This window comes from Micrasema longulum, unplaced genomic scaffold (assembly GCF_059751315.1).
Source record: "Micrasema longulum isolate JH-2025_06_02 unplaced genomic scaffold, ASM5975131v1 h1tg001954l, whole genome shotgun sequence".
Taxonomy (NCBI): domain Eukaryota; kingdom Metazoa; phylum Arthropoda; class Insecta; order Trichoptera; family Brachycentridae; genus Micrasema; species Micrasema longulum.
Genome location: NW_028279128.1, coordinates 276,624 through 302,106, shown reverse-complemented (window position 1 = coordinate 302,106; position 25,483 = coordinate 276,624). Strand labels below are relative to the sequence as shown.

General features: G+C 34.0%; 2 protein-coding genes across 3 annotated transcripts; both read left to right on the top strand.

Annotated features, from left to right (window-relative positions):
* The first annotated feature begins 458 nt into the window (after nucleotides 1-458).
* LOC148273442 (uncharacterized) lies at nucleotides 459-1,540 on the top strand. The gene has a single exon (XM_088238718.1). The coding sequence runs from the start codon at nucleotides 459-461 to the stop codon at nucleotides 1,524-1,526; it is 1,068 nt and encodes a 355-aa protein (XP_088094844.1). The 3' UTR covers nucleotides 1,527-1,540.
* A 4,332-nt stretch (nucleotides 1,541-5,872) lies between these two features.
* Nucleotides 5,873-25,153, top strand: NUCB1 (Nucleobindin 1). Of its 2 annotated transcripts, none has more exons than XM_088238716.1 (9): nucleotides 5,873-5,985; nucleotides 10,873-10,987; nucleotides 11,291-11,392; nucleotides 15,595-15,876; nucleotides 16,409-16,531; nucleotides 17,263-17,365; nucleotides 19,117-19,454; nucleotides 20,431-20,466; nucleotides 23,120-25,153. In XM_088238716.1, exons 2-9 carry the CDS (start codon nucleotides 10,880-10,882, stop codon nucleotides 23,687-23,689), a joined length of 1,662 nt encoding a protein of 553 aa, XP_088094842.1. In that variant the 5' UTR covers nucleotides 5,873-5,985; nucleotides 10,873-10,879; the 3' UTR covers nucleotides 23,690-25,153. The 2 variants fall into 2 exon arrangements, with proteins under 2 accessions (XP_088094842.1, XP_088094843.1); XM_088238717.1 differs by lacking the exon at nucleotides 17,263-17,365 and adding an exon at nucleotides 17,421-17,523 and having other exon boundaries at nucleotides 23,120-23,837.
* Nucleotides 25,154-25,483: the final 330 nt, after the last annotated feature.

Here is a 25,483-nt window from a genome sequence, read left to right as displayed (position 1 = left end):
TTTAATTAACGATACGGTTGAATTTTGCTTGAAAATAATGAACATAAGATCAAATAACACGAAATACGTAATTACAGTTTTTGAAACATGCTAAATACATCTTTACTGCTATTGCATAAGGTTAATTTTTGAATACGCGGGATGACACACGTAAATATTAAGCCAACTGAAGCGATGTTTTTGAGAGCTTCTAGTTTGTGTATACGTATTACTCAATGACGTCATATTTGTCAGAGTGGAAGTGAGTTTTGTTTATCACACATCCAAACAAGAAATTTGAGCTGAATACAAAGATTTCTTTGCCTCAATAATCTTGTGGAAGGGAGAAGAGCGTGGATCGCGGGTCAACCGTCCACCAGTGCTGCCAATTTAGCGACTTTGTCGCTAGATTAAGAGTCATCGTTCGTTGCACGGAGTGCACGCCTTTTTTGTTACGCGCTGTCTTTCGTTTTAATGTCATGTCTGAATCTGACAAAATCATTCGTGCTCTCACCGAGAGAATTGAAGTGCTGGAAAGTGTCGTTTCCAGTAAATTGGATAGTATTTTGATGTGGATTAAATCCACAAGTGATAAATTACAACCTACCGCCGCCGCTGATATCGGACCAGCGCTATCCGCACTTAGCCGTTCGGAAATCTCCGGTAATGTTCGGCAGTTGCGTGAGGCCGGGCTCCCCGCGAGCCCCTCTCCGCCCTGCCCCGCCGTCACTACCGGATCAGAGCCGTTCGCGTCAAGTTGTTCGGAAATCTCCGGTGGTGTTCGGCAACCGCGTGCGGCCAGGCTCCCCGCGAGCCCCTGTCCGCCCTGCCCCACCATCACTAACGAACCAGTGCCGTCCGCACCTAGCTGCTCGGAAGTTTCCGACAATGTTCGGCAATTGCGTACAACTCCACGCATGCGTACCGATGACATTGCACCCACGGCGTCAACAAAAACAAAGATGATGACACGTGCGATGTCGAAGGCGGTTATACCGGTGGAGGCCAAAAATACATCTGAAAACTTTTCTTCTGAGGGAGATATGCAGCCTCCGTCGCAATCAGCTCCCCGATCACCCAGCACGCCCATCACTATCAATTATGCCGCAGCTGCCGCCAGTTCGAGGAATGTTCCCAGCGATACTTCGGTGATGGTTCCCCCGACAATGGAGTCGGCGGCTGCAGTTCTCCCCAGTGTATCAGTGTCTCCTTCCAAAGATTGGAAGACTGTTAAAAATAAAGGGCGTGTCGTCGTTCGGGGTACCTTGGGAAAGCGGAGGGAAGAGGATAAGTTTTATCACTTCTATCCGTTCCATAAGGACACTACGAGCGACGATATGTCCTCTTATTTAACCTCATTGGTGAGTACCGCCTCATTTCATGTGACAAAGATCAAATCGCGGGGTGACTACTCGTCATTTAAAATCGGAATTCCGAAAAATGCTGTAGATGCAATTTTGCAAAGCGAAAATTGGCCGCGAAAGTCGTATATTAAAGAGTGGGATGCAAAACCGCGAGATGCGCCGCGACTTCCCTCGGTAAAGTGACTAGATCGCGATAGTACAACAGATGATAAACTGAATTTTTATTACATGAATATTCGCGGGTTGAAAACGAAACGCGAAGATTTTTATAACAGTGTTTCGGCCTGTGACCTTGATGTTATAACATTAACCGAAACTTGGTTGAACGATGGCGTTTTCGACTCTGAATTATTTGATAATAACTTTACAGTAGTAAGGCGAGATCGTGGTGGCCACAGGCAGGGTGGGGGATGTTTATTGGCTGTGAGAAATAGAAAAAACTTGCAAGTCGAGCGTTTTTCTGTTTTAGAAACGTCCAATGAAGATCTCTGGGTAAAACTGACATACGATCTCGATATTACGTTCATTTGTGTATTATATTTCCCTCCGGCGAGTGAGACGAATATATATCAACTGTTCTTTGACAGGGTATTGTCCAGTTTAGAGCTACTTCGGGACAAAAGTGTCATTATATTGGGGGACTTTAACATGCATTCAGCAAAAAACATAAAAAGTATAGAGGCTAACCTCACTTTTTTGTGCTCGGTGTTGGGTCTTTCGCAGTATAATTATATTTTGAACTCTAGGGGTAGAACGCTGGACTTAATATTCAGTAGAAGAGTTGTTGGTGTATTTCGGTCATTATCACCTCTTACAAGAGAAGATAATTATCACCCCGCACTTGAATTTTGTTACAATCTGATTGCAGATCGCCCCCGTCGATCCAGAGTTCCCGCGGAGGGTACGGTTAGTCAAAGAGGATGGAATTTTCATAAAGGCGACTTTGACCGACTGTACTCTCTCATGGACGGTATCGACTGGGGCGAGATGTATAAAATATCAGATGTAAATGAAGCGGTACAATATTTTTATTGTATTGTTGAAGGTGTATTTGATTCCTGCTTCCCTAGAAAATCTCAGGCTACTGGTGGGAGGCGATATCCGAAGTGGTTTTCTAGGGATATTGTTAGAAACATACAGACTAAGCATTTCTATCATAAAAAGTGGAAAGCTTCTGGCTGTCGCGGTGATTATGAGATGTTTGGGTGTTACAGATCTGTCGTAAGACGTAGCATTCGATTGGCGTACCGGGAGTTCATTTCCAGCATGGAAAGCAACATTCTTCATGATCCTAATACCTTTTGGGACTATATAAGGTCACAAAAGGCGGATGGTGGGAGTGTTGACTCCATGACATGGGGTGAAAAATTGGTTCGAGGTGCAAACATAGCTGAAGCGTTTGCAGGTCATTTTAAAACAGTATATAGCAATGAACCTCCGCTTCTAGATGTTAATATTGCTAAACAATGTTCACAGACCGGTGCACAGTTTATTGATGTTCAAAATATCAATGAGAAGGATGTGGCCGACACTATCAAAAAATTAAGTAATACTAATTCTCTCGGACCAGATTTTATTCCGACATTCTTCCTAAAAGGTTGTGTGGAACTGATCAAAAAACCCCTCTGTTTTTTGTATAATCTTTCTTTTAATACGGGGGTCTTCCCAGAAACATGGAAGACGTCAAAAGTAACACCTATACATAAAAGTGGATCTAAGTCATCAGTAGAAAATTACAGACCTGTAGCTGTTCTTTCTGCACCAGCGAAGGTATTTGAAATTATCATATGTAGAATCGTCACTTCCCGAGTAGAGCCATTTATTATTGATGAACAACATGGGTTCAGGAAAGGCCGCTCGGTTGAAACCAATCTAATGGTTTTTACAAACTACGTCACGGAAGCTCTGGATGCAGGACATCAGGTAGACTGTTCATATAATGACTTCGCCAAGGCCTTTGATACTGTCGACCATGATGTCTTATTAAATAAGCTGTATGAGATCGGTTTCTCGGATGGTATGTTAAAATTAATGGCGAGCTACCTCCAAAACAGAAACCAATACGTCTCCTACGGTCTATTCGCGTCAGAGTATTTCCATACTTTCTCGGGTGTCCCGCAAGGCTCTAACCTGGGTCCATTGTTGTTCTCAATTTTCATTAATAATATTAAAAATGTAATTTTGAACTCGCGTTTTCTGTTGTTTGCGGATGACTTAAAACTGTTTTTAAAGGTGACCACTTCTGACGATTTTCGTCTTCTCCAAGCGGATATATCTAATATATCTGAATGGGGAAGGCGAAACAAACTTGGGTTTAATGTTTCCAAGTGTTCGGTCACGTCCTTCACTAGGGCCCAAAAAACTCTTTTTTTTCGCTACAAAATGAATGACCAGAATCTGATACGAACATCGAATGTTAAGGATCTGGGCGTTAGATTTGTAAGCACTCTGACATTTCATGAACACATAGAGACAATCAGTGGTGATGCATTGAAGATGTTAGGATTTGTTCTGCGTACTGCCAGGGTTTTCGAAAATACCCGCGTACTGAGAACTCTTTACAACTCCTTGGTGCGAAGTAGACTCGAGAGTGGCTCGATGATTTGGGGGCCACATGAACTGAAGTACTCTCTTATGATAGAGAAAATCCAAAAGAAGTTTCTGAGATATCTCTACATGAGAGAGTGCGGGTATTATCCTTGGCTCTACCCGACCGAGTTTCTCCAGGGTATGCTTGGCTACAACAGTTTAGAGACTAGAAGGAATGTGTATTTGACCACACATTTTTATCGATTGTTGCGCGGTATGATCGATAATTCTGAAATTATGATGAGCATTGGTTTGTATGTTCCTGATAATTACCTAAGACAGCGTCAGCATAGATTGTTTCATATTCCGATATTCAGGACCAACCTGCCTATGGTTATGCCTGTTGGAAGAGCTACCGCTATGTTGAACAACATCGCTCTGGATATTGATCTGTTCCATGTATCCGAAGGGGTTTTCCGGAGCAGGATTCTTCGACTCCTTTGACATGAGTCTCTTTCGTGTATTTTTTTTCCTTTTTTATAATATGTACGTATTGAATATATTTTTGTAATGTATATGTTATATTTAAAATAAATAAATTGAAAAAAATAAATAAATTGAAAATAAATTGAAAACATTTTGACATTGGAAACGACTTTTTTAGCGACTTTTAAGCAAGCTGTCAAAAGTTAAAGTAAAAATGGAATCACTTGTGATAAAGAAATTTTACTCCCTAAAATATAGAAAGGAATGGGAAGACAGACATTTCAAGTTTATTTTATTAAAATTAAATATTTTTGTCATTAATATGACATGTAATTACTTATAAAAGCGATTTTCTTATGAATGTTGACAAATCGAAAGTGATGGTTTTTAAGAGGGATGAAAATATAACTAAATGTGAGATCAGTGTCAACGGGGATTTTCTGAATCAGGTTGAATAATTTGTGTATCTGGGAAGAGTGTTTACTAGGGATGGAAAGACCGAGAAAGATATTGAATGGAGGGTGAGTGCCGGGAACAGGGTGAACGGTGCACTGAAATTTACTTTGGCAAACAAATGTTTATTGCAGGAGGCTAAACTAGCAGTTCACAACGGAGTTCTAGTGCCAACTCTAATGTATGGGAGTGAAGTATGGAATTGGAAAAATAATGATGAAAATAGGTTAAATGCTGTCGAAATGCGATCCCTCAGGTGAATGTGTGGCAAAATGATGTATGATAGGTGCACAAATGTCGAGATCCGTGAACTGTGTAAGGCTGAGATATTCATTATCGACAGAATCAAGAAAGGGGTGCTGCGTTGGTTTGGACATGTAGAGCGAATGGACAACGAAAGAACGGCTAAAAGGATCTACGATGCGAATGTTGATGGATGCAGAAAACGAGGAAGGCTGAGAAAGACATGGCACAAGCAAGTCCATCAAATACTTGAAGATGGACGTGTCAAAAGTAGGAATAATCAACGTGCGTGCATGAGAAGATGTATGAATGTAGAGGAAGCGAGATTTGTATGCCAATATTGAGTGATATGGTGTTCTATCCTCTCTGCCTACCCCTACGGGGAAACGGCGTGATGGTTTGTTTGTTGTTTGTTTGTTTGTTTTTGAATACCAGTGCCCTTAAAGGGATTTTTCACGTTTCACGAGCTGAACAAATTGCCGAAATATTATTTCTCGGTAGGTATGGATAGAAGACTATAGTACGATTGGAAAATTGTAAACTCACACTATATATTATCTCTTAATCTGAGCTTTACTAAAAATTTGGTATCAAAGACGCCACTGAATCCATGCCTACTAAATTAAACATAATCAAGCCCGCTGAGCGTCTTACGCCACTCCCCACACCTCACTCTCTATGTTTTGCGCGTCACAATCAAAGCTAAAACGAAAAACATTCATTGTGGAAGGAGGAGAAAAAAATTAAACCAAGTTTTAGCGGGCAACATTAATTGAAAATTAAATGAAATAGTCTATGGTTTCTGTCATTTATAGTCTGTGGTTTTATGGTTTATAATCTCTGTGTCTGTCATCGTCATTCTTTTCACGAATTATCTGTTGTAGGTTTTAGTTTAGTGTACAAGTGTTGTGAATAAGATAAATAAATTTAGGTTTGCACATCTTAATAATTATCATACTTATTGAATAAAATATATATTTTTTGGATTAATAAATATTGATATTGTTGATCGCGTCCAGGAAAATAAACTTCGCCACACCTGCAATTTGTTGCCTTGCGTTTCATCAGAATATTAATACATTTACACTCTCCATTGTTTTGCTGTTAAAATATTGCAATTTATGTAGTCGATGCTTTTTGTACATCAATATTTGTTTTAATATAAGCGTTGTTGTTTATTCCTCGAACTTGAGTTTGCATTCCCGGGTGTGACGTTTGTACAAGAGAAGCTCTTATTTTGTAAGTTATACACACAACCTTATGTAAATGATGCATTACATACGAATATTAATTTCGGATGGCCTCACTAAAAATAGCGAGGTTAATTTCTGACGTGTCTAAAATACTAATTTCATAAAATACAATTAATATAACCGACTTTGATGAATAATGGTAAGGTTACTTATGCCCATCCCCCAACCATATTGTTTTTAACGAAAATTGATTACTGATTTGTAACCTTGTAGGAGTCTTGTTAAGTTCAGGGCTGCTCTTATACTATTATTTCAATCCACTTTTTGTCGTTTCACTGATGGGTATGCGCCTACAGACATCTGCAAAATTCCATATGTTTTGTTTACTCAGTCAATTGCTTTCATCAGTTCATCAGTTAAGTGTTTTTGTGCTGTAAGTATAGAAATTGTTAAATTTTGATTTATATTCCATTCCTCTTGAGAAAATTTAAAAATAACAAAATTCTGTTTTCTCGGAATCTTGTTAATTTAATTCCTACTTTGAATTACTAAGACTGCTCAAAAATATTTATTCATAAAATGAACAAAATGAAAAGTAGAAATGTCATTTTAAATTAGTTTAATTTATTTTATTTTCCACTTCACTATAAAAAATATAAGTATAGCCATACACTATGTATCAAAAATTTATTTATTTATTTTATTGGGTAAACAAACAGTATGTACACAAATATTGACAATCTCTTTGTGGCTATTCTTAATTCTATGCTCTTTGTATATTGGACACCCATGCACTCACCAAAAAAAATGTTTACACTTGATAAAATAATTTAAATAATGTTATATATAACAAATGTAAAAGATAAGAAATGAAAAATATGTACATAATAATAAAGTCAAATATCTAAAAAATAAAAAGTATTTCCTAAAGTAAACAAAAGAAAAAAAAGTACAGGATAAAACATTGTGTTAGCTTTGATAATATGATAAACTGTGTTAGCTAAACAAACAAAATCCTCTCATATCTTATCGAATGCGGTTGGGTGTTTTTTTTTCTTCTTTTAAATGTGAAATAGCAATCTTAAACTTCTATTAGAACCAACAAAATATGAGTAATTAATATTTGTTAAGTTTGACAGCAAATTCCACAGGATTTTAAAAAAAAAAGTGTCTTAAGTAGTGATGCAACAGACTTCTGCTTCCGCAACTGCAGAAGTTTTGCACGTTTTTCACATCCGCTTCTGTTTCTGCAACTTTTATAACGGAAATTTGAACGGACTATACGCGTGGGAGGGGTGTTCCAGGCGTTCCAGCCATCCACAATCGAGCCGGGCGTGTGCTTTCGGCACTTGTCGCAACGCGTTTGTTAACATACTTTTTTACTTAATTATACACCGTATTAAGAACCATTTTGGGGTCATATCTCTTGGAATCTTGGAAAGATAGATAAATGCATTGTCTTAGTGTCCAGTAGAATTATAATTTTATAAAATGATTGTGTTCTTAATTAGACATTTTTCTAATCAAATTGATATTAATGTAAACTCAAAGAAAATACATGTACATGTTTTTGTTTTTAATTGTTTAAATGACAATTAAGTAAATGTGATTTTATCAAAATAATATTTTACTAAAATCTAAAGATTTCTTAAAAACGTGTAAAAGACAGTGACTAAAATGATTTATTTTTTATTAATGCCAGAGATGGACCTCCCATTTATAGATTTTTGGCAATAATTTTGCAAATATGTACTTTTAAATATCAACGGCCGGTCACTTGTCCCACGGACATGTTGTATACTTAGGATTATTCTGGAGCTTTTTTCCCCCTACTTACTCTTTATTTATTCGTTTTTAATTATTGTAATTAGTTATTAATGTAAAACAATACAAAAAATACACTTAAAATTAATATTCCTTTTAAAACTTTTTCAAATATTTTTTTGTTATCGTCATATTTTTATTCACCAATACAATTAAGCTCTTTGCCATTACGTGGTTCTTTTGAAAAATGACATGTCATGAGGAAAATATGTAAATTTAATACTGAAGTGTTATTTGTTTTTAATCAATATGCAAATTAGATATCTGTTTTAACAAACCTTATGAACGTGTCTGTCTTATGAACATTAAAACATAATTATTAATAGGTGCTCTTTTCAAGATTGAGTTTTGAATTGTTAAAGGTTTTAGACAATCAATAATACATTTAGGAAATTATATTAATATATATATATTTGGATAATTTATATAGCGCCGTTTTTGTGAAAATCACCTCAAGGGCGCAATATTTGTTTGAATATTATCTTCAATTAAATACATTTAAACATAAATAAATACTGTGTAGCTAAACATATCGTGGGCATACAAGAGAAATTGACCAAGTGACAAAATCAATAATGTTCAGGGGAGCCATTATAGTGTTTTCTAGAGTTCAATTGCTTCTCAAAGATCAGATTTTTCAAGTAGGTGGTTGGTAATTTTACATTATATGTACGGTACTTTCAACTTTAATGTAAAGTATAAGCATATCAAAAAAACATTTATTTACACTTTTATATAAAAAAAATAAATTGAAAAACTTCTTCAATTTTACCTGTAAAATTTGTCATGAAATTTGGCAGATAATAATTTTTGTTTCGTTCATTAGGGAGGTAGTATTTTATTTTATATTCATAAATTATGTTTTTGGGATTTTTTATTTCAATAATCCATTTTTTTATATTTATAAAGGTTAAATAAACACAGAAATACAAAATAAATGAAAATAAACAAATAATTAAGAAGTGTTACGTAATAATCTAAAGAATAAATTTTATTAATGAACTTTTTATAAAAAAAAAACTATCTGTGAAATACAAAACATATACTAACTTACTAACCACTGACTACTAACTCTCTTCACTGGTGACATCCCCTACAAGTAAAATTGACTAACTGTTACTTAGTCAATTCTTTAGATCCTAAATTTACTAATAAAAGTGACTATGTATGTTGGTCAGTTTTACTTTTCAAAAATCTGTGAGCTTCTATCAAATAGTCACATATTTTACAAATTAATTTCTTTTTAGAGTGTCGGATCGACTTGGCATTTTTACCAGTCAAGCATTATGCTAATACGATGTCAAAAAGTCAATAATCTCAATTTCGTCATTTTTGCAAATGGTCACTTTTACTTGTATAACCACGATATATTTAAAAAATACATATTATTTGTCAGTGACATAAGTATTAATATTCTTACTGTAAATATTAATTGAAAAAAGTGTTATAATATTAAAAGTTCTAAAGTTCATTAAAAATAATAGTTTTCTGCGAAAACCTATCAAGCTTAAATTTAACAAAACAAACAAAAACAAAACACAAACCATCACGCCGTTTCCCCGTAAGGGTAGGCAGAGAGGATAGAACGCCACAACACTCTATCTTTGCATACAGATCTCGCTTCCTCTACATTCATACATCTTCTCATGCACGCGCGCCGATTATTCCGACTTTTGACATGTCCATCTTTAAGTATTTGTTGGATTTGGTCATGCCATGTCTTTCTCGGTCTTCCTCTATTTCTGCACCCATCAACATTCGCATTGTAAATATTCTTAGTCGTTCTCTCGCTGTCCATTCGTTCTACATGTCCAAACCAGCGCAGAGCTCCTTTCTTGATTTTGTCGATAATGCTTGTCTCAGCCTTACATAATGTACGGATCTCAACATTTGTGCATCTATCGTACATAGTTTTACCACTCATTCGCCTGAGAGATCGCATTTCGACAGCATTCAGCCTACTTTCATCCCTGTTTTTCCAAGTCCATACTTCGCTCCCATACATCAGGGATGGGACCAGGACTCCGTTGTGAACTGCCAATTTAAGATTATTACATAGATAGGAGATAGTTTATAAAAGCACTTTTTCTTGTATCAACGCAACTAATAATAATATATTAAATCAACAAAATGTTTCCATCTATCCATCTCTTACTTAAAGAGTTTTCTTCTCATTGAGTCTAATATTTAGATAATTATTTACTTATTCGGAAGTATATATTTGATTTTGTTTCAATAACAGTTAAATATTTTTCTTACAGCCTTATGTTTTTAGACATCATAATTTTTTATACATAATTTTAAAAAAATAAATTTATGTCTCCATATTGACATTTCGTCAGGAAAAATTGACCATCGAGAGGTCAAAGTAAATTAATTTTACTTAGGATAATAAACTCCCTTTGTATCAGAGATTCCAATGTTATTCTTTGTTTAGTGGTTATAAATCGTTTGTACCCCAAGTGCATCAAATAAATATCCTCTATTAATAATTTGCAGACCCTATTAATGAATTGATGCTATTTTTAACCCTGCATTATTATAGAATTTCATGACATTTAAATTTTGTTTATTTTCTAAATCTTTTACAGGTATTTGTGCGAAACACCATTATCTTGAATAGGCCAACTATAATATTTATATACATATAAATGCGTGTCATTTTGCGTTTGTTTTATGATTGGGCTTAAAAACTCTGTGTTTATTTGTGTTTTAATGTACTTTAATCTTATTTACAATTCATTCCACAATTGTTCAGTTCGGTTGTGAATAGTATTTTGAGTGAGTATATTTCATTGCAGGTAGAAGATGAAATTGTTTATCTTATTGGTGTTTGCTGGATGCATCATTCATCACGTGACAGCACCTCCTGTGACAACAAAAAAGCCAGAAGAGGAACGAGAAGGATTCGATAATGTAAGAAATATTTTTCATGTATATGAACTCCATGCAATGTTATTTAGTTGTGCATTCCGTTAAAGGCATTGACAGGCACACATACACGTGTTGTTTTTTATTAATATGTAAAATGAAATTTATGGAATAAAGTCTTGTGTATAACAATAATATAACCTAATATTTATGTATGAAGCACAATGTAAGTCCAGGATGTAATTTTGAAATAATGTTTCTTTGTTTTTATTCTAACGAAGCATTTAACTATCACAATCAAATATCAACTTTTGTATTTTAATAAATTATTTATGTTTTGTATTGCAGTATGTAGAGTACCACAGGTATTTGGCACAAGTTGTAGAAGCCTTGGAAACTGATTCAGAGTTTAGAGACAAACTACAGAAAGCCGAAGAATCTGATATTCTGGTAAGAAATAATACAGTTTTTTTTTATTATGATAATCAACAGAAGTTATATCAAGTATGCTAGGTGGGCTAATAATTAGTGAGCCTAACAATGAAATTACTATAATTTTATTGTTCAATAGTTTCGTTTTAGCTCGATACGATGATTCCTGTGATTGATCACCTTTTTTAATCCTTCCACTTCCGAATCCGAACCTCAATTCCGAAAACTCTGCAAAATAGTCCTCAGTTTCCAACCAAACATCCTCATTCAATGCAAATCGCTTTCCTCGAAGCCATATTTTTAAATTTGGGAACAAACAGAAGTGGCATGGGACCAAATCCAGAGAATAGGGTGGATGAGGAAGCAATTTGAAGAAACTTTTCATTTAATTTAATCATTGCTTTCCTGGTTAAATGAGCAGGGGCATTATCTAAATGAAAGATGATTTTTTTGTGTTGCAAATGAGGCCTGACTTCGATGATTTTTACCATCATTCGATCCAATAATGACACCTAATACTTGCCAGTTATTGTTTTTCCTTTCTGCAAGTAATTGATAAGGATGATGCCATTAGAATCCCAAAATACATTGGCCATTACCTTTCCAGCAATTGTTTGCGTCTTTGGTCGCATCAGTGCACAACCACCGTCTTCAATTCATTCTTTCGCTTGTTGGTTTGGCTCTGGATTGAAATGGTGGATCCAAATTTCATCCACAGTGATGATGCATAAACTCCCAAGATTGCACTTAAACAAGCTTTCGAATCGCGAATTCGTTATCACTTTTGGGATACTGTAAGCAATCGTGGCCTCGGGCAGCGAGCTTTCTTATATACAAATGGATTTTTTTACAAGGCTTGAGAAGTGAGAAAACGCCAGCGGCAAGCTATGGTTGTTGCCTTCATCGCTTTGTTCAGCCAACGCAATGACAAGGGAATTCTGAGTCTGATCGTTACTTGTGATGAGAAATACATCTTATATGACAATCGTAATCGTTTATCGCAATAGCTGTATAATAAAGCTTCAGCCAAATAATGCCCCATTCAAAAGATCATTTGAAAGAACGGTAGAATGAAAAACTCTAAGCTAGAAACTTATGGTAACGGTATGGTTTTATTTTGGCATTATCCACTACAGCTTCATAAAAGCTGGCTCAGCTATAACTGCAGATGTATATTGTCAAGAATTGCAGACAATGATAGAGAAGCTCGTAGTAAATTAACCGAAGCTAATCAATCTGTTAAAGCTACTTCTGCACGCCCAGCCGCACACTTCACGGCAAACAGTCTCTAAACTGCAAGGGCTGAAGCTGGAGACTGTCACCCACCATAATCGCCGGACCTTGTTCCAACTGATTACTATTTTTTTAAAGAAATTTGGATATATTTTTGCAATTGAAAAAAGACAGTGAATAATGTCTTCATAGAATTTGTCAACTCAACTTTTATTGTCAATTAACTACCATCAAAAAAGAAAAGCTGTGTACGGGACAAATTTTTGATTCATTCAATATATAATTTTTCTACAAAAAAAATCAATAATTTTTCTATACAAAAGGCAATTTAAAAAAAATCTTAACAATTCCGCCTCAATAAACAGTATTCCCATAAACGCTTATAGCACCCGCTTTAATCCCAATACATTTTTTCGCATGTTGCTATCCTACTCTTACAACATAGTTACGTATTCATGACTCCTCTTACATGTGTAGTAGGTTCGTATACTCTCGCAGAATCTAACGCGACATCCCTTCAGCCACCCGCGCTTACTCCATGCCCCGCGAGACCCCTTAATTTGTCACCCCCTTAATTCCTAGCTCCAGAAATCTAGAGTAATCCGGGTCCTCTTCTACCATTTTGCTTACCTATCTTCTTGGTTCTCTCTGGTAAAGACACCTACTCAGGACACCCCTAGCTTAATCATTTCGCTTTCCTTGTTTGGAACTTTCTGATACTAGGGAGCGCCTTGACTCTCGCCCTGTAAGATCGTGTTATACTGATCAGCCCCCGCCACCTAGTCGCTTATCTCATTTGATTCAACCGGGTACGATGGCCAGACATATAATCTGATTACTCGAATCCCGGTAATTGATCCCTGGTACCTACTCAGTGAAGTAAAAATGCTAGCAGTTAGGCCCTTTCGCTAACTTCCGAATACGGTGCGAGACATCAGTTACGAGGAAGAGATTGTTCGGCTGTCCGAAGCATTATGTGTGTTGGCCACCCAGAACCATAAATCAACCCCGTGTCGTGAAACAATAACTCCACCTTCTCCCAATCTGTTAAGACAGTGCTTGTCAACCCATGTAACCAACAATATTGTATTTCTTTGATTTCCTAGTTCTTGTACTGTTTGTAATGTATGAACTGAATCAATACAGGATTCCTGGAGAAGTGGCGTTCAAAGGAAAAATGTAGGCGCCTCATATTGAGGGGTATCCGAATCACCCCCATGTATGTTCCGTGATATTGCCTAGTTTTCAAGTGATAATTTTTTTAATGGGTTTTTTTTTAATTTTCAACCGGATCTGTTTTTTTTTTTTGTGGAAAGTTTTTTTGGGATTTTTTTGTATCTCATTTTATTTGAATTGTACTTTTATGCATAAAATAATCAGCTTCATAACATGAAAAAAAGCTACAAAAGTTTTGACCCAAAATTTAGAATTTACATTTGAGCGAGTCAGACTTGAATTTTCAACTTTAAATTAAAAATTTAAAAAGGCAATTTATTTGTTTTTAGATAACTTTAAAAACTGCGCTAGACTCAAAAACTATGCAATATCGCGGAACATACATTTTTCCTTTGGATGTCACTTCTCTGGCCACCCTGTATTTGAAATATAACCAGACATGTTATACGCTTTAATAATACCGATTATGGACACTTACATTGTAAATTACACATTAATTGATAAAGCAAACTTCATAGACATAAAAAATTAAAACCTTGAACTGAGATTATTTTTTATGTTATAAATGCATACACAAGAATATAAAATATGGAAATTTCATTTCTTTACAAAAACATTGGTTAAAGGTCATAATGTTTAGTATTTTATCACAAATTGAAATAATTTACTTATTTCATTTATTTGAAATTAACTACTTAACTGTAATATAATTAATAATAAGCAAATTTACTATCAAATTACAAACTCTACCAATCAACAATAATAGTAAAAATAAGACATAGGTAATGGAATTGATTTAATTCCAATAAAATAATAAGTGTTTGCAAACAAATTAAATTTCAGTGATCTGTTATCTTTGAGTACCTAGTGTTTTACATGGAACTGCCTCCTGTAACAGCGGCTTGTTCCTCAGCTCAATACCCGCACAGTACTCTTGTTTTGTGATAATATTATTATATGTATACATTTATGTTTGTGTAATGTACAAGGAGTGATTTTTATATTTGCAGAATGAGTCAGAGAAAGACAGAAGATTTTTTTCTTTTTCTACCTGTCATCCCTTTTTTATTTTTAGGTTTAAGTCAAAAATTTCACTCAACGAGGAAGTTCTGTGTTTTTAAAAAAATATTTTTATTTGTTAATAGACTATTAAACAAAGCCAAATTTTTTAAATAATATTTTTATATATCACATTATCAGTGCTATGATTTTTAAAGTTTTGTATTTCTGAAATAACTCTGCGTGTGACGCCAGAGGTTCTTCTCTGTCAGTTCTCCTGATTAGTTCGTTTACGGCAAGCAAACCGGGTATTCTTCAAAGCTCTCATATCATTGGTTGGTTCATATGAACCAGTGACGTTGTTGAAAGTAGTGTGTTTTTATTTAAATTTTTTTTTTTTTCGTCCATTTTCAAGAAACTTTGCGGTTCGATTTAATGCTCTAATTTTTACCGCACGCAAGAAAACATTTTTTGTATCCAATTTCCCGTAGGGCTGAAGTTCCTCATTGTGTTCAGAAGTAACCAAATACACAGTAATTTTTTTGAAATGTCAAATATTGAGTTCCGTGAATTTGAAACATTTAAAGTGAAATAGAGTTTTATGGCGATACTTGCCCTGGTAAAACAATGGTGTATAAGTGGAACCAGTTATTTTAGCAAGGTAGAGTACTCGAAGACGAGCGGTCAGGAAGGCTAAACGACATCACAACACATGAAATGGTCATGAAAGTGGAAAAAAGAGTTTGCAGAAATGTTAAAAATATTGGATACGAAACAAAAAAGGAACAATTTAAATAGCTTTTTATTTTCAGTCTGGAAAAATTGCCCACGAGTTGGACTTTGTGAATCACAATGTTCGTACCAAACTGGACGAGTTGAAGCGTCAGGAGTTGGAGAGACTGAGGCATTTGGCAACTAAGCAATTTGAACTGCAAAATGATCTGGACACGGATCATGCTAAAGTCAGCGTGCAACTAGAACATCTGGATCATAACAATCCTCACACTTTCGAAATTGAAGATTTGAAGAAATTGATTATGAAAGCTACCGAAGATTTGATGGAAGCAGATAAGAAACGAAGAAGTGAATTTAAGGTAAAATTTTTTAAAGAGTTTATAATTGTTTAATGCATAATCATTGACTGGTTTCACATTGGTTATTAAAATCAGCTACGATAAAATATTAGAAATGTTAAAATACTTAACGTTTCAACCTTGAAATATTTGACTGATCTATGTGGAACTGACTACAAAGAATGATGTAATCACAAATATATGAAATTGTTTGAAATTCAACACCATTTTGTACACTTGTCAATTATTATTTTTCTGCAGTTTTTTTGTGATTATAATCACATGATCAATTTTGCTAATTGTAAGAAAAAACTTTTAAAAAAAGAATAATCTAGTTAGCTTGTATACTGGTGCGAGGGACAAATGTTACCAAGATAAAAACTAAAACATTTTGTGTGCTTTTATTCTAAGTTCTAGTTTCCAAAAAATGTTTGACTAAAATAGACAAATTTTATACTTAAAACTGGGAGATTTTTTTTTTGCAACAAAATGCGTCGCTCTATCACTACTCATAACATTAGAAACCATTTGTGCTATCTTTAAATTATTTCAGGAATATGAAATGCAGAAAGAATTTGATAAACAACAAAAAATGCAAACCTTAGATGAAACTCATAAAAAGGAGTATGAAAAAGAGATACATGACATGGAAGAAAAGCATAAGAAACACGAACCGGTAAGTTATTCTAGCTATTTAACCTTTTAAAAATGCGTTAGCTGTTTTACAATTTATTTTATGATTTTAATTACAAATGGAGCAAATCTATTTAACCTTGGGCCTTATTCATAAACTTGGCATAAAGTTACACCTAAGTATAGTGATATAATTCGGGTGGGAATACCGTCCTTATTCTACCACTATAATAAGGATGGTATTCCCATCCGAATTATACCACTATACTTATGTGCAACTTTATGCCAAGTTTATGAGTAAGGCTCCGTATCTCTGGCTTATTTAAACGAAGGTTAATCCACTGTTTGTCTGCAATTATTGATAAAATGAACTCTGAAAAAAATACTTTGTTAGGCATTATTAGAACACATACCTTCTGCTTGACATTACATTGATTCCTTCATCACAATATAATACATATTACACAAACTTTAAATATGTATGCATTTATTATTTCACATGATGTACGAGATTGAAGCTGTTTTTTTTATCGATTGCCCAGTACTAAATTGAAACAACTCTAAAATTCTTATATTTGAATAATCAATATGACAAAAGTTTTTTTATTCTATTCTTAATAATTTCTAGTCTTAAATAATCATTATAAAACAACAAATAACTCATTTTCGCAACTCATTAGTTACCAATTTTTTCATTTGTAATTTTATAACTTGTTGCTGTTTAATACTGAGCTATCGAAATATAAGTTAAAATATGAATCCCACATCATACAGCTACACCATCCGGGCAGCCGCCAGCAGTTAGAGGAGGTTTGGGAGAAACAAGATCACATGGACAGCCAAGTGTTTGATCCTAAGACATTTTTCATGCTTCATGGTGAGTGCTGTCACTTAATTTCGACGTTGTCTTAATTAATTCCTTACTTCCAAAGCTTCATCATCCCGGGAGTCGGAACCATTTGCTAGAAGTGTGGAAAAATCAGGACCACATGGATTCACAGGACTTAAATCTTCGCGCATTTTTCCAATTTCACGGTAACTATTTTCAGTTTTTAGAGTGCATTAGTCAATACGACCATGTGAAGTTTTGAACTAAAGGCCACACTTGCACAATTTCTTACTTTACTAATTTAGAAAGACATTTGTATTAATTGTTAACAAACATGTTACTGAGTAAATCTTGTGAGTGCTTAGAACTAGACTATTCCAGCTGCAGTTTTTTTTCTTAGTAGTTGTATTAGTATAACACATAATATTTTATGCATGTGAATGTCAAAGTTATAGTATTTTTATAATTAATTGGCTAAACGGTTATATATTCTTAAAAGTTGTTTGAAAGTAACCTAATGTTTATTTTAACTTTAACCCGTTGGACGCTGATGACTCACCCGTGAGTCCTTGTCCTATACCCAGGCCGCTCATATACGTGTCATAAATTTCTCTCCATATAAAAATATTCTCGGAAATAGTCAAACTTATTTGTTAAAAATCTTTGATCTTCTCACATCTGTCCATAGTTTATTATCAGACAAAGCTTTAAAGATAAGCCCTAATTTGGACTAAATCACTGGCAGTTTCAAATCTTCTTGCGAACAGCCCTGTCCTGATGGATTCAATAACAAACCACATATCACACTTGCGTAGGCCAGCGTACGGTTGTAATCGTAATATATATTTTTTTTCAGAATACAAACTTGCGTAAAACATAATTTTAACGAGTAAATGTTTTAAATGCAACACGGGGAATGATGATGATTCGTAAAATAAATGAAATAATTTTTCCTGTCATACTATGTGGCTTCTATTGTTTCATAAAATATCACATTAAAATTTTGAAAATTTTCATTCCCAATTTAAAAAAACGTTGGATGCCAGTCATAGCAGTAAGGAAATTTTGAACCTTGGTACCATCGCACGGCTCCTCAGATAAGATATGAATATGAGATGTATCTACTTGTGGTATAAATATTGCATGCCAGCCATAATAGCAGCCATGGCGTGACAGATTTGTATTTTTTTATTTTAAAAAATAAAAAAGAAATATTTGCGTTCTTATGATTTACCCAAATATTTAATTTTTACGGCCATTTTTAACGAGTTGTAAATAATAACTCACTATTATAAAATGGAATCAAGTTGGGGTAGAGTGGGATTCGAACCGCAGACCTTTGGTCCGGGAGTCCGAGACACTAGCCACAGGACCACAACCCAATTAATCTGTTAAATTAGGTGTTTATTTATATTAGGGAATATTCTTCTGAACATCACTGATGATTTCTTCATTAATGTTGTGTGTGCATAAATTAGATTAAGCAACAGGAGTGCCCCACGCAAATAAAGTGTGAAAATATTTTTTTAATAGAAAGCTTTGCGCTTTACATAAAAAATTTACACAATTATTTATTACCATATTGTAAATGTATTTAATTTCCCAAACATTAAGTCATACCAAACTAATAGAATACAAATAGGTGGAATGCATTGATTTTTGTAGACAATTTGCTATTTTAGTTAATAATTTAGATATTTTTTTAACACCGATGATTAATTTAAAAAAAATACCTAATGCTTTTTTGTAATATATTTGGTGCATCTGATGAACTCCTAATATTTGTACAATATTTCCAGATGTGGATGGAAATGGCGTATGGGATCAAGTTGAAGTAAAGGCACTTTTCGTCAAGGAATTAGATAAACTGTACAACAGCGGTCTCCCCGAAGATGATATCCGCGAGCGACAAGAAGAAATGGAAAGAATGAGAGAACACGTATTCAGGGAATCTGATACCAACAGGGATGGATTCATCAGCTATGAAGAATTTTTGACTGAAACGCGTAAAACTGAATTTGAAAAGGATGAAGGATGGAAGGGTTTGGATGAGCAGCAACTTTACACGCCTGAAGAGTACCATGATTTTGAAAAGAAACGTCTAGAGGATCTTCAACGCATGGTTCAACAAGGCTTAGTAAGTTTGAATGTCACATTTATTGTATGAACATAATTTCCCATATTTGTCATAATATTTATTTATTATTGTAAAATTAAAGTACATAAAATAATGACAAATTATTCTAATTTTTCTTCGGGGAATTGTTATAGCAATATCTAGCGGCACAGAAAAGGTTAACAATACATGTGACCTAACATTGACCGGTTTAATTGATAACTTTACATATTGTATGGCTTATTTCATTTTTTCTATATATTGTATGCTATCTATCATTCGGCCTAATCATTAATCATTTTATTGTCTATTAAAATATCTATCTGTTAAGATAAAATTCTAGGTTTAAAATCCAGTACTTTTCTACAAAGGTCTCGCCATACTCAAAATATTGTTTAATAATCAGTATTTTTAATTAGTCCAAATTCTTGTAGACAGGGAATGGAATTAACCCCTTAGAGATTTATTAAGATTATAATATAAGAACTGAGATGAAGAACATTTTAGAGAAGGAAATACGTAATTCTAGGCAATTACAGAGCTTATGCCTTGTCATTAACTGGTTTTAGTGGCCATCAGTGTGTAACATTCACCATTCCGCCTATGTACGAATATCAATATTTCTTAAATTCTTCCAACTGTTGATGAATGTTCAAACATAGGCAGAATGGTAAATGTTACACGATGTGTAAAGTGACCAATAAACCAGCTAATGATAGGTCATATGCCCTGTAATTGCCTAGACTCCCATATTCCCCTCTCTCATATGTTCTCCATCTCTGCTGTAATATGTTTGTTTAATAATAGTGGTCTGAAAACAAAAATAATTTTTAAAAAGTGTGATAACGTTCACTGAATATTATCTATTCAATACTAAATTTACATATTTTAATTTCTATCACTAAAAATTGACTGCTTACTAGATTATAAAGATGTTTCACTTTATAAAATTAATCTAAATGAATACTAACAATGTATATATGATCATTTATTTTAGATTCCGCCCCCTCAATATCAAGGCCAACCCTACCATGTAAGTATTTTCACAATAAAAAACTACTTTATTTTAATTTCTACATCAACACAACAAACCATCCCGCCCGTAGGCAGAGAGCATAGAACATCATATCACTGTCTTTCCATACAGACCTCGGTTCCTCTGCATTCTTACATCTTCTCATGCACGCGCACCGTTTGTTCCGTCTTTGGGCAAGTCTATCTTCGAGTATTTGTTGGATTTGGTCATAAATCATCATTACCAACATTTGCATTGTATATATTTTTAGCCGTTTCTCGCTGTCCATTCGCTCTACATGTCCAAACCAAAATGCAGAACTGCTTTTTTAATTTTGTCAATAGTTCTAATCTCAGCATTACATAATGTGCGGATCTCGACATTTGTGCTCCTATCGTACATAGTTTTACTGAAAAATTACCTGAGAGATTGCATTTTGACAGCATTCGGCCCTATTTTTCCGATTTCATACTTCTCTTCCAAACATATGATCGCCACCAGAACTATTGTGAATCGCTAATTTTGCCTCCTGCGACAAACATTTATTCTTCAAGATTTATTTAAATGCTCTTGTCAATCACCCTCCTTTCGATATCTTTCTCAATCATTCCATGCCTAGTAAACATACTTCCCAGGTAAACAAATTCCTCTACTCATTCACAGTGAAATCACATTTAGTCATAATTTAATTTATTTCAAAAACTGTCACATTCGATTTATCGACATTCATCAGCAAATTGCTTCCTCTGCTTTGCAGAAATCGTAAACTTTTGTTACCGAGAATCGTAGGTCCTCTTTGCTGTTATCAAGAAGCATGGCATCATCGGCATATGAAAGACAATTGACAGTTTGATCATTAAATCATTTTTGCTCCCATTCTTAAACCTTTTAGTTCTTTCATATAGTTATCGATATATACGTTGAACAGCCATGGTGATATCATGCATCCCCTTTTGACTTCTTTAGGAATGTCAAATCACGATGTGTATGATCCATTTACCCTAACACATGCTGTGCTGTTTTTATACAGAGAAGCAATAGCCCGTGTCAGATTTCCGCTCACTACATACTCTGATAACACCTTCCATACTTTATCTCTGTCTAATCTCTATCAAGTGCTTTTTGCAGATTGACAAATGCGCAGAAAAGCTTTTGGTTTTTAACAAGAAATTTTTCTGTCATGTTTCGTAAAGCAAATATTTGATTCATACATTCATAAAACCACTCTATTTATTGCACACACTATTCTTTGTACATTAGACGCATTCTAGTCTTGAGGGTAAAGTTTATTTTCACATGGAGATAATATATTTCATTGGTCAAGATTTGTATATTATTTTATATGTCGACTGCCTTCTGCATCAACCTTCAGTTAAATAATATGGTATTATAGTAAATCATTATGAATAATGATTGAAAATTTTAAAATGTATATGTTTGGGAAAAAATGGATCACTAAAATTAACAATCCGCTTTGCTACAGTATTTCCAAGCGTTTATTTAACTTTTGACACATGGGCGCCTATAAAGTTTCGTAATTATTGACAGGCAACCATAGACCGAAAAATGCAATACTTCATGTTTTTTTCATTACGATAGTGAAGCGACATGTTCTTTTGCTCCGATATTTATCGATATCGATGTTTATTGAGCCTACTTATGCAACGAGGATTATACAAGTTGATTTTTTTCGTTAAAAAATGTAAAATGTGCATTAAATTAAAACCAGAAATTAAAAAAAAAAAATTCTATCGAAAGCCACAGTATTTTTATTCACTCAAAATGAATACGACTAATTTACATGAAATATAAATGCCTAACTGATTCAATATTGTGAAAATATCAAATATTTATTAAAAACTACTTATCGATTGTCTATGGCCAAAACTAATTTGACAGTTCGTCAGAATATATTGAATTTTAATGGCGCCGTGGTCGCTGTCATTTATTATTGTCGCCGACAAACTGACAGTGTCGCGACACAAAATTTCTCAATTTACATTACGACAATAAAATAGTCCTATGCATATTTGGGTTTTCTGTAGCTCCTGCACCCAATGACAAACTCCAATTAAGGAGTTTATCGAGACTGTATTTAAAGTTTCTTTTGTAAAGAAATGATGTATTTTTTGCAATATTTTTTATTGAATGAAGACTTTAAAAAAAAAAGTTTTATTACAGCGCTTTCGTAATATAAACTCTGCTTTAAACGTCTGGGTATGTTTATAAACTACAAAATGTTGAGATTAAAACTTTTTCATAAATAAAGTCGATTTTTATGAGAAATCGATTCGGTAACGCATTAGGACATCCCTAATCGATACATAATCGAGCTGTCAAAAGTTAAATAAATGGTTGGATAGAGTATAGTTAGGGTTTCACAATTTTGATCATATTTCACGCGGTCAAGTGTCAGTCTCGCATTTTTTAAGCAGGAAGCTCTTAACTCGTTGGTTCCATAGTCGGCCGCTAGGTGCTCTGTCATACTATTTGAAGGTCGATTAGTGAGACATTTTGCAACCATGGCATACAAATAAAGTACTTGACTTACAATTTAAAAATATTGGTTGTAATAAATCACTAAAAAACTATTGTTTTACAATATGCATATCACAATAAACATATGAGTCAGAGGAGGTTTTTCAACTTATGTCTCATTTCATTTTTTCAGCCTCAAGCTGGATATCAACAACAACAGTACCCACAATACCAACAACAGTATCACCCCAACGCCATTCCGCAGGGACAATTCCAACCTCCCCCGAACTACAACCAGCAAGGGCAGGTTCATCATCCCCAGCAGGGGTATCCGCAGCAAGGCTATCCGCAGCAAGGACAGTTTCATCCGCAACAAGCTCAAGGCCAGCCGCAGCCAGGGCAGGCTCATGGACAAGTACAGCAAGGGCAAGTCCCGCAGGCTTACGGACCAGGACAGCAGCAGCAAGGACAAGTCCCACAAACTCATGGACAAGTTCAGCAACAACAAGGACAAGTCCAACAGACTCATGGACAAGCGCAACAACAGCAAGGACCGGCCCCGCAGACTCATGGACAAGTACAGCAACAGCAAGGTCCAGTCCCGCAGACTCATGGACAAGGACAGCCACAAGGACAGGTCCAACAACCTCAGGGTCAGATTCCTGTGGCCCCGGTTCAGAATTTACCATCCCCAAATCTCGATCAAGTCAAGTCTATAAATGCCAATTCACAAGGCAATCCTCAGCCACCCAAAGTAGAATAAAACACTTCACAATGCGTGCACAGTGAGGAAATCCTACTTGTGATATATAATTAAATACCTTTATTTTTTTTTTGCATATAATGTATGTGGCCTAACTAACGGTTTCTATGGTCAATATGGTTTTATACATAGAATAATATAAAATTTATATTTACATAGCATTTATATATAATTATTATCTAGTAAAAAAAAAAAACTACTTCCAATTCAGATGAGATTTTATTTAAATACTTATTGAGATTACATTTATTTATTCATATGAAATTAGTGAATATTAGTCAAATCAAGTTAATAGATTTTATAATACAGTGTAATATAATATAATCTTCCTCTTTTGACATTCCATTAAAAAGTACGATGATATTCTAATATACAAATTTCCATGAAACTTTTTTGTATCGGTAATTAATGATTATGTCCAAGTAGATCGTTCTTGACTATAGGATAAAAATATTTTATACACAAAGATCTTCCATGAAATCAATTTTAAAAACATTAAAAAATGATTCTATTGCCTAATTACCTGACTAAATGTGGACGTTTTCCTTATTCTCGAATTTGGTTAAAAATTATTTTATTGTGATAATTGTTTTGAATTTTAGTGCAAAGAATTTTATTAGACTATTTTAAAAAATATTCTGATATCTTCAGATATAATAAAAAGCTTTTAACATCATAAATAAATTATCGTAACATTCAATAGTATTTTAAAAAGTCTTTTTGTTGCAGATTTTCTAATTTTAACAAAACCAAGTGATAACTTGTGTGACAAGAAAATGAGGTTCAAATTTTATTTCTTTTTGCTTACGATGTTTATGTAATCAACAATACAATGTGATGTTTTGTAAAATTATTGATAGGAAATATCAAGAGTCATAAAATTGTCCGCTTAATGTTTTTCATGGCATATTATTTACAGATTTATTTTCATTTCAGTTAATGAATTTTCCTAATGATGATGATTTATCTTTCTTAAACTTGTAATATTTCAGTCAAAATTTAATCTAATGTACATAAATGATGAATTGTGTTTATATTTGAATGTATTTCGCATCTATGTGTGAGAAATTATTTTTACTATCTTTTCATGTTCTTCGTTCATCTAAGAATATTTCATTTAAGAAAGTTCATCTGTATCGTGTAAGGTTTGATATATTTACAGTTGGTCACAAAAAATTTATGGTCACACAATATACATATGTAGATTATTTATTTATTTATATTATTAATCCGTTACGTGAAGTGTCACATATTTATATTCTGTAAATGTATATTCTGTAATATGTATTTGATTTTTGACTCACCAGTTTCATTTAAATTAAAATACAAAACAGAATTCCTTACGAAATTATTTTATCAAGTCATGTGTAAAAAGTTATTTCACACTACAACAAAATAGCATTCCAGTCTGTATTTATATATATATATATTTTATTAAATGGTTGTTAATAAACAAACTGTATCTAATAACGTGTTATTTCTTTACTGTTAAAAATTATCATATTGTCCATGGATATTTCGTAATATAATCAATACTTAAAAATTCATTTTCTCTAGCGGAATCATCCTCGTCTACTGTCTCCTGCAAACCTCCGAATATCATCCGACTGCCTTATTAATGGGCATCTTTGATAGATTATAGTTAGAACGTAAAGATTTCCAATCTTGAATGTCCGAGCGCTTCAAAACATCTACCTCATAAGGAGATGGTGCAGATCTTGAATCAGTAATAAAAGTACTCAATTCCGAAGCAGCTCCAAAAACGTGGCGCTGTGTAAACTTTCCGACCATTGC

Bases quoted from the DNA above. Each gene is read 5' to 3' on its own strand.
- NUCB1 (XM_088238716.1), top strand. From the start codon at position 10,880: ATGAAATTGTTTATCTTATTGGTGTTTGCTGGATGCATCATTCATCAC. The intron at 10,988-11,290 runs GTAAGAAATATT...TTTGTATTGCAG, and splicing joins AACGAGAAGGATTCGATAAT to TATGTAGAGTACCACAGGTA. The intron at 15,877-16,408 runs GTAAAATTTTTT...AAATTATTTCAG, and splicing joins AACGAAGAAGTGAATTTAAG to GAATATGAAATGCAGAAAGA.
- LOC148273442 (XM_088238718.1), top strand. From the start codon at position 459: ATGTCTGAATCTGACAAAATCATTCGTGCTCTCACCGAGAGAATTGAA.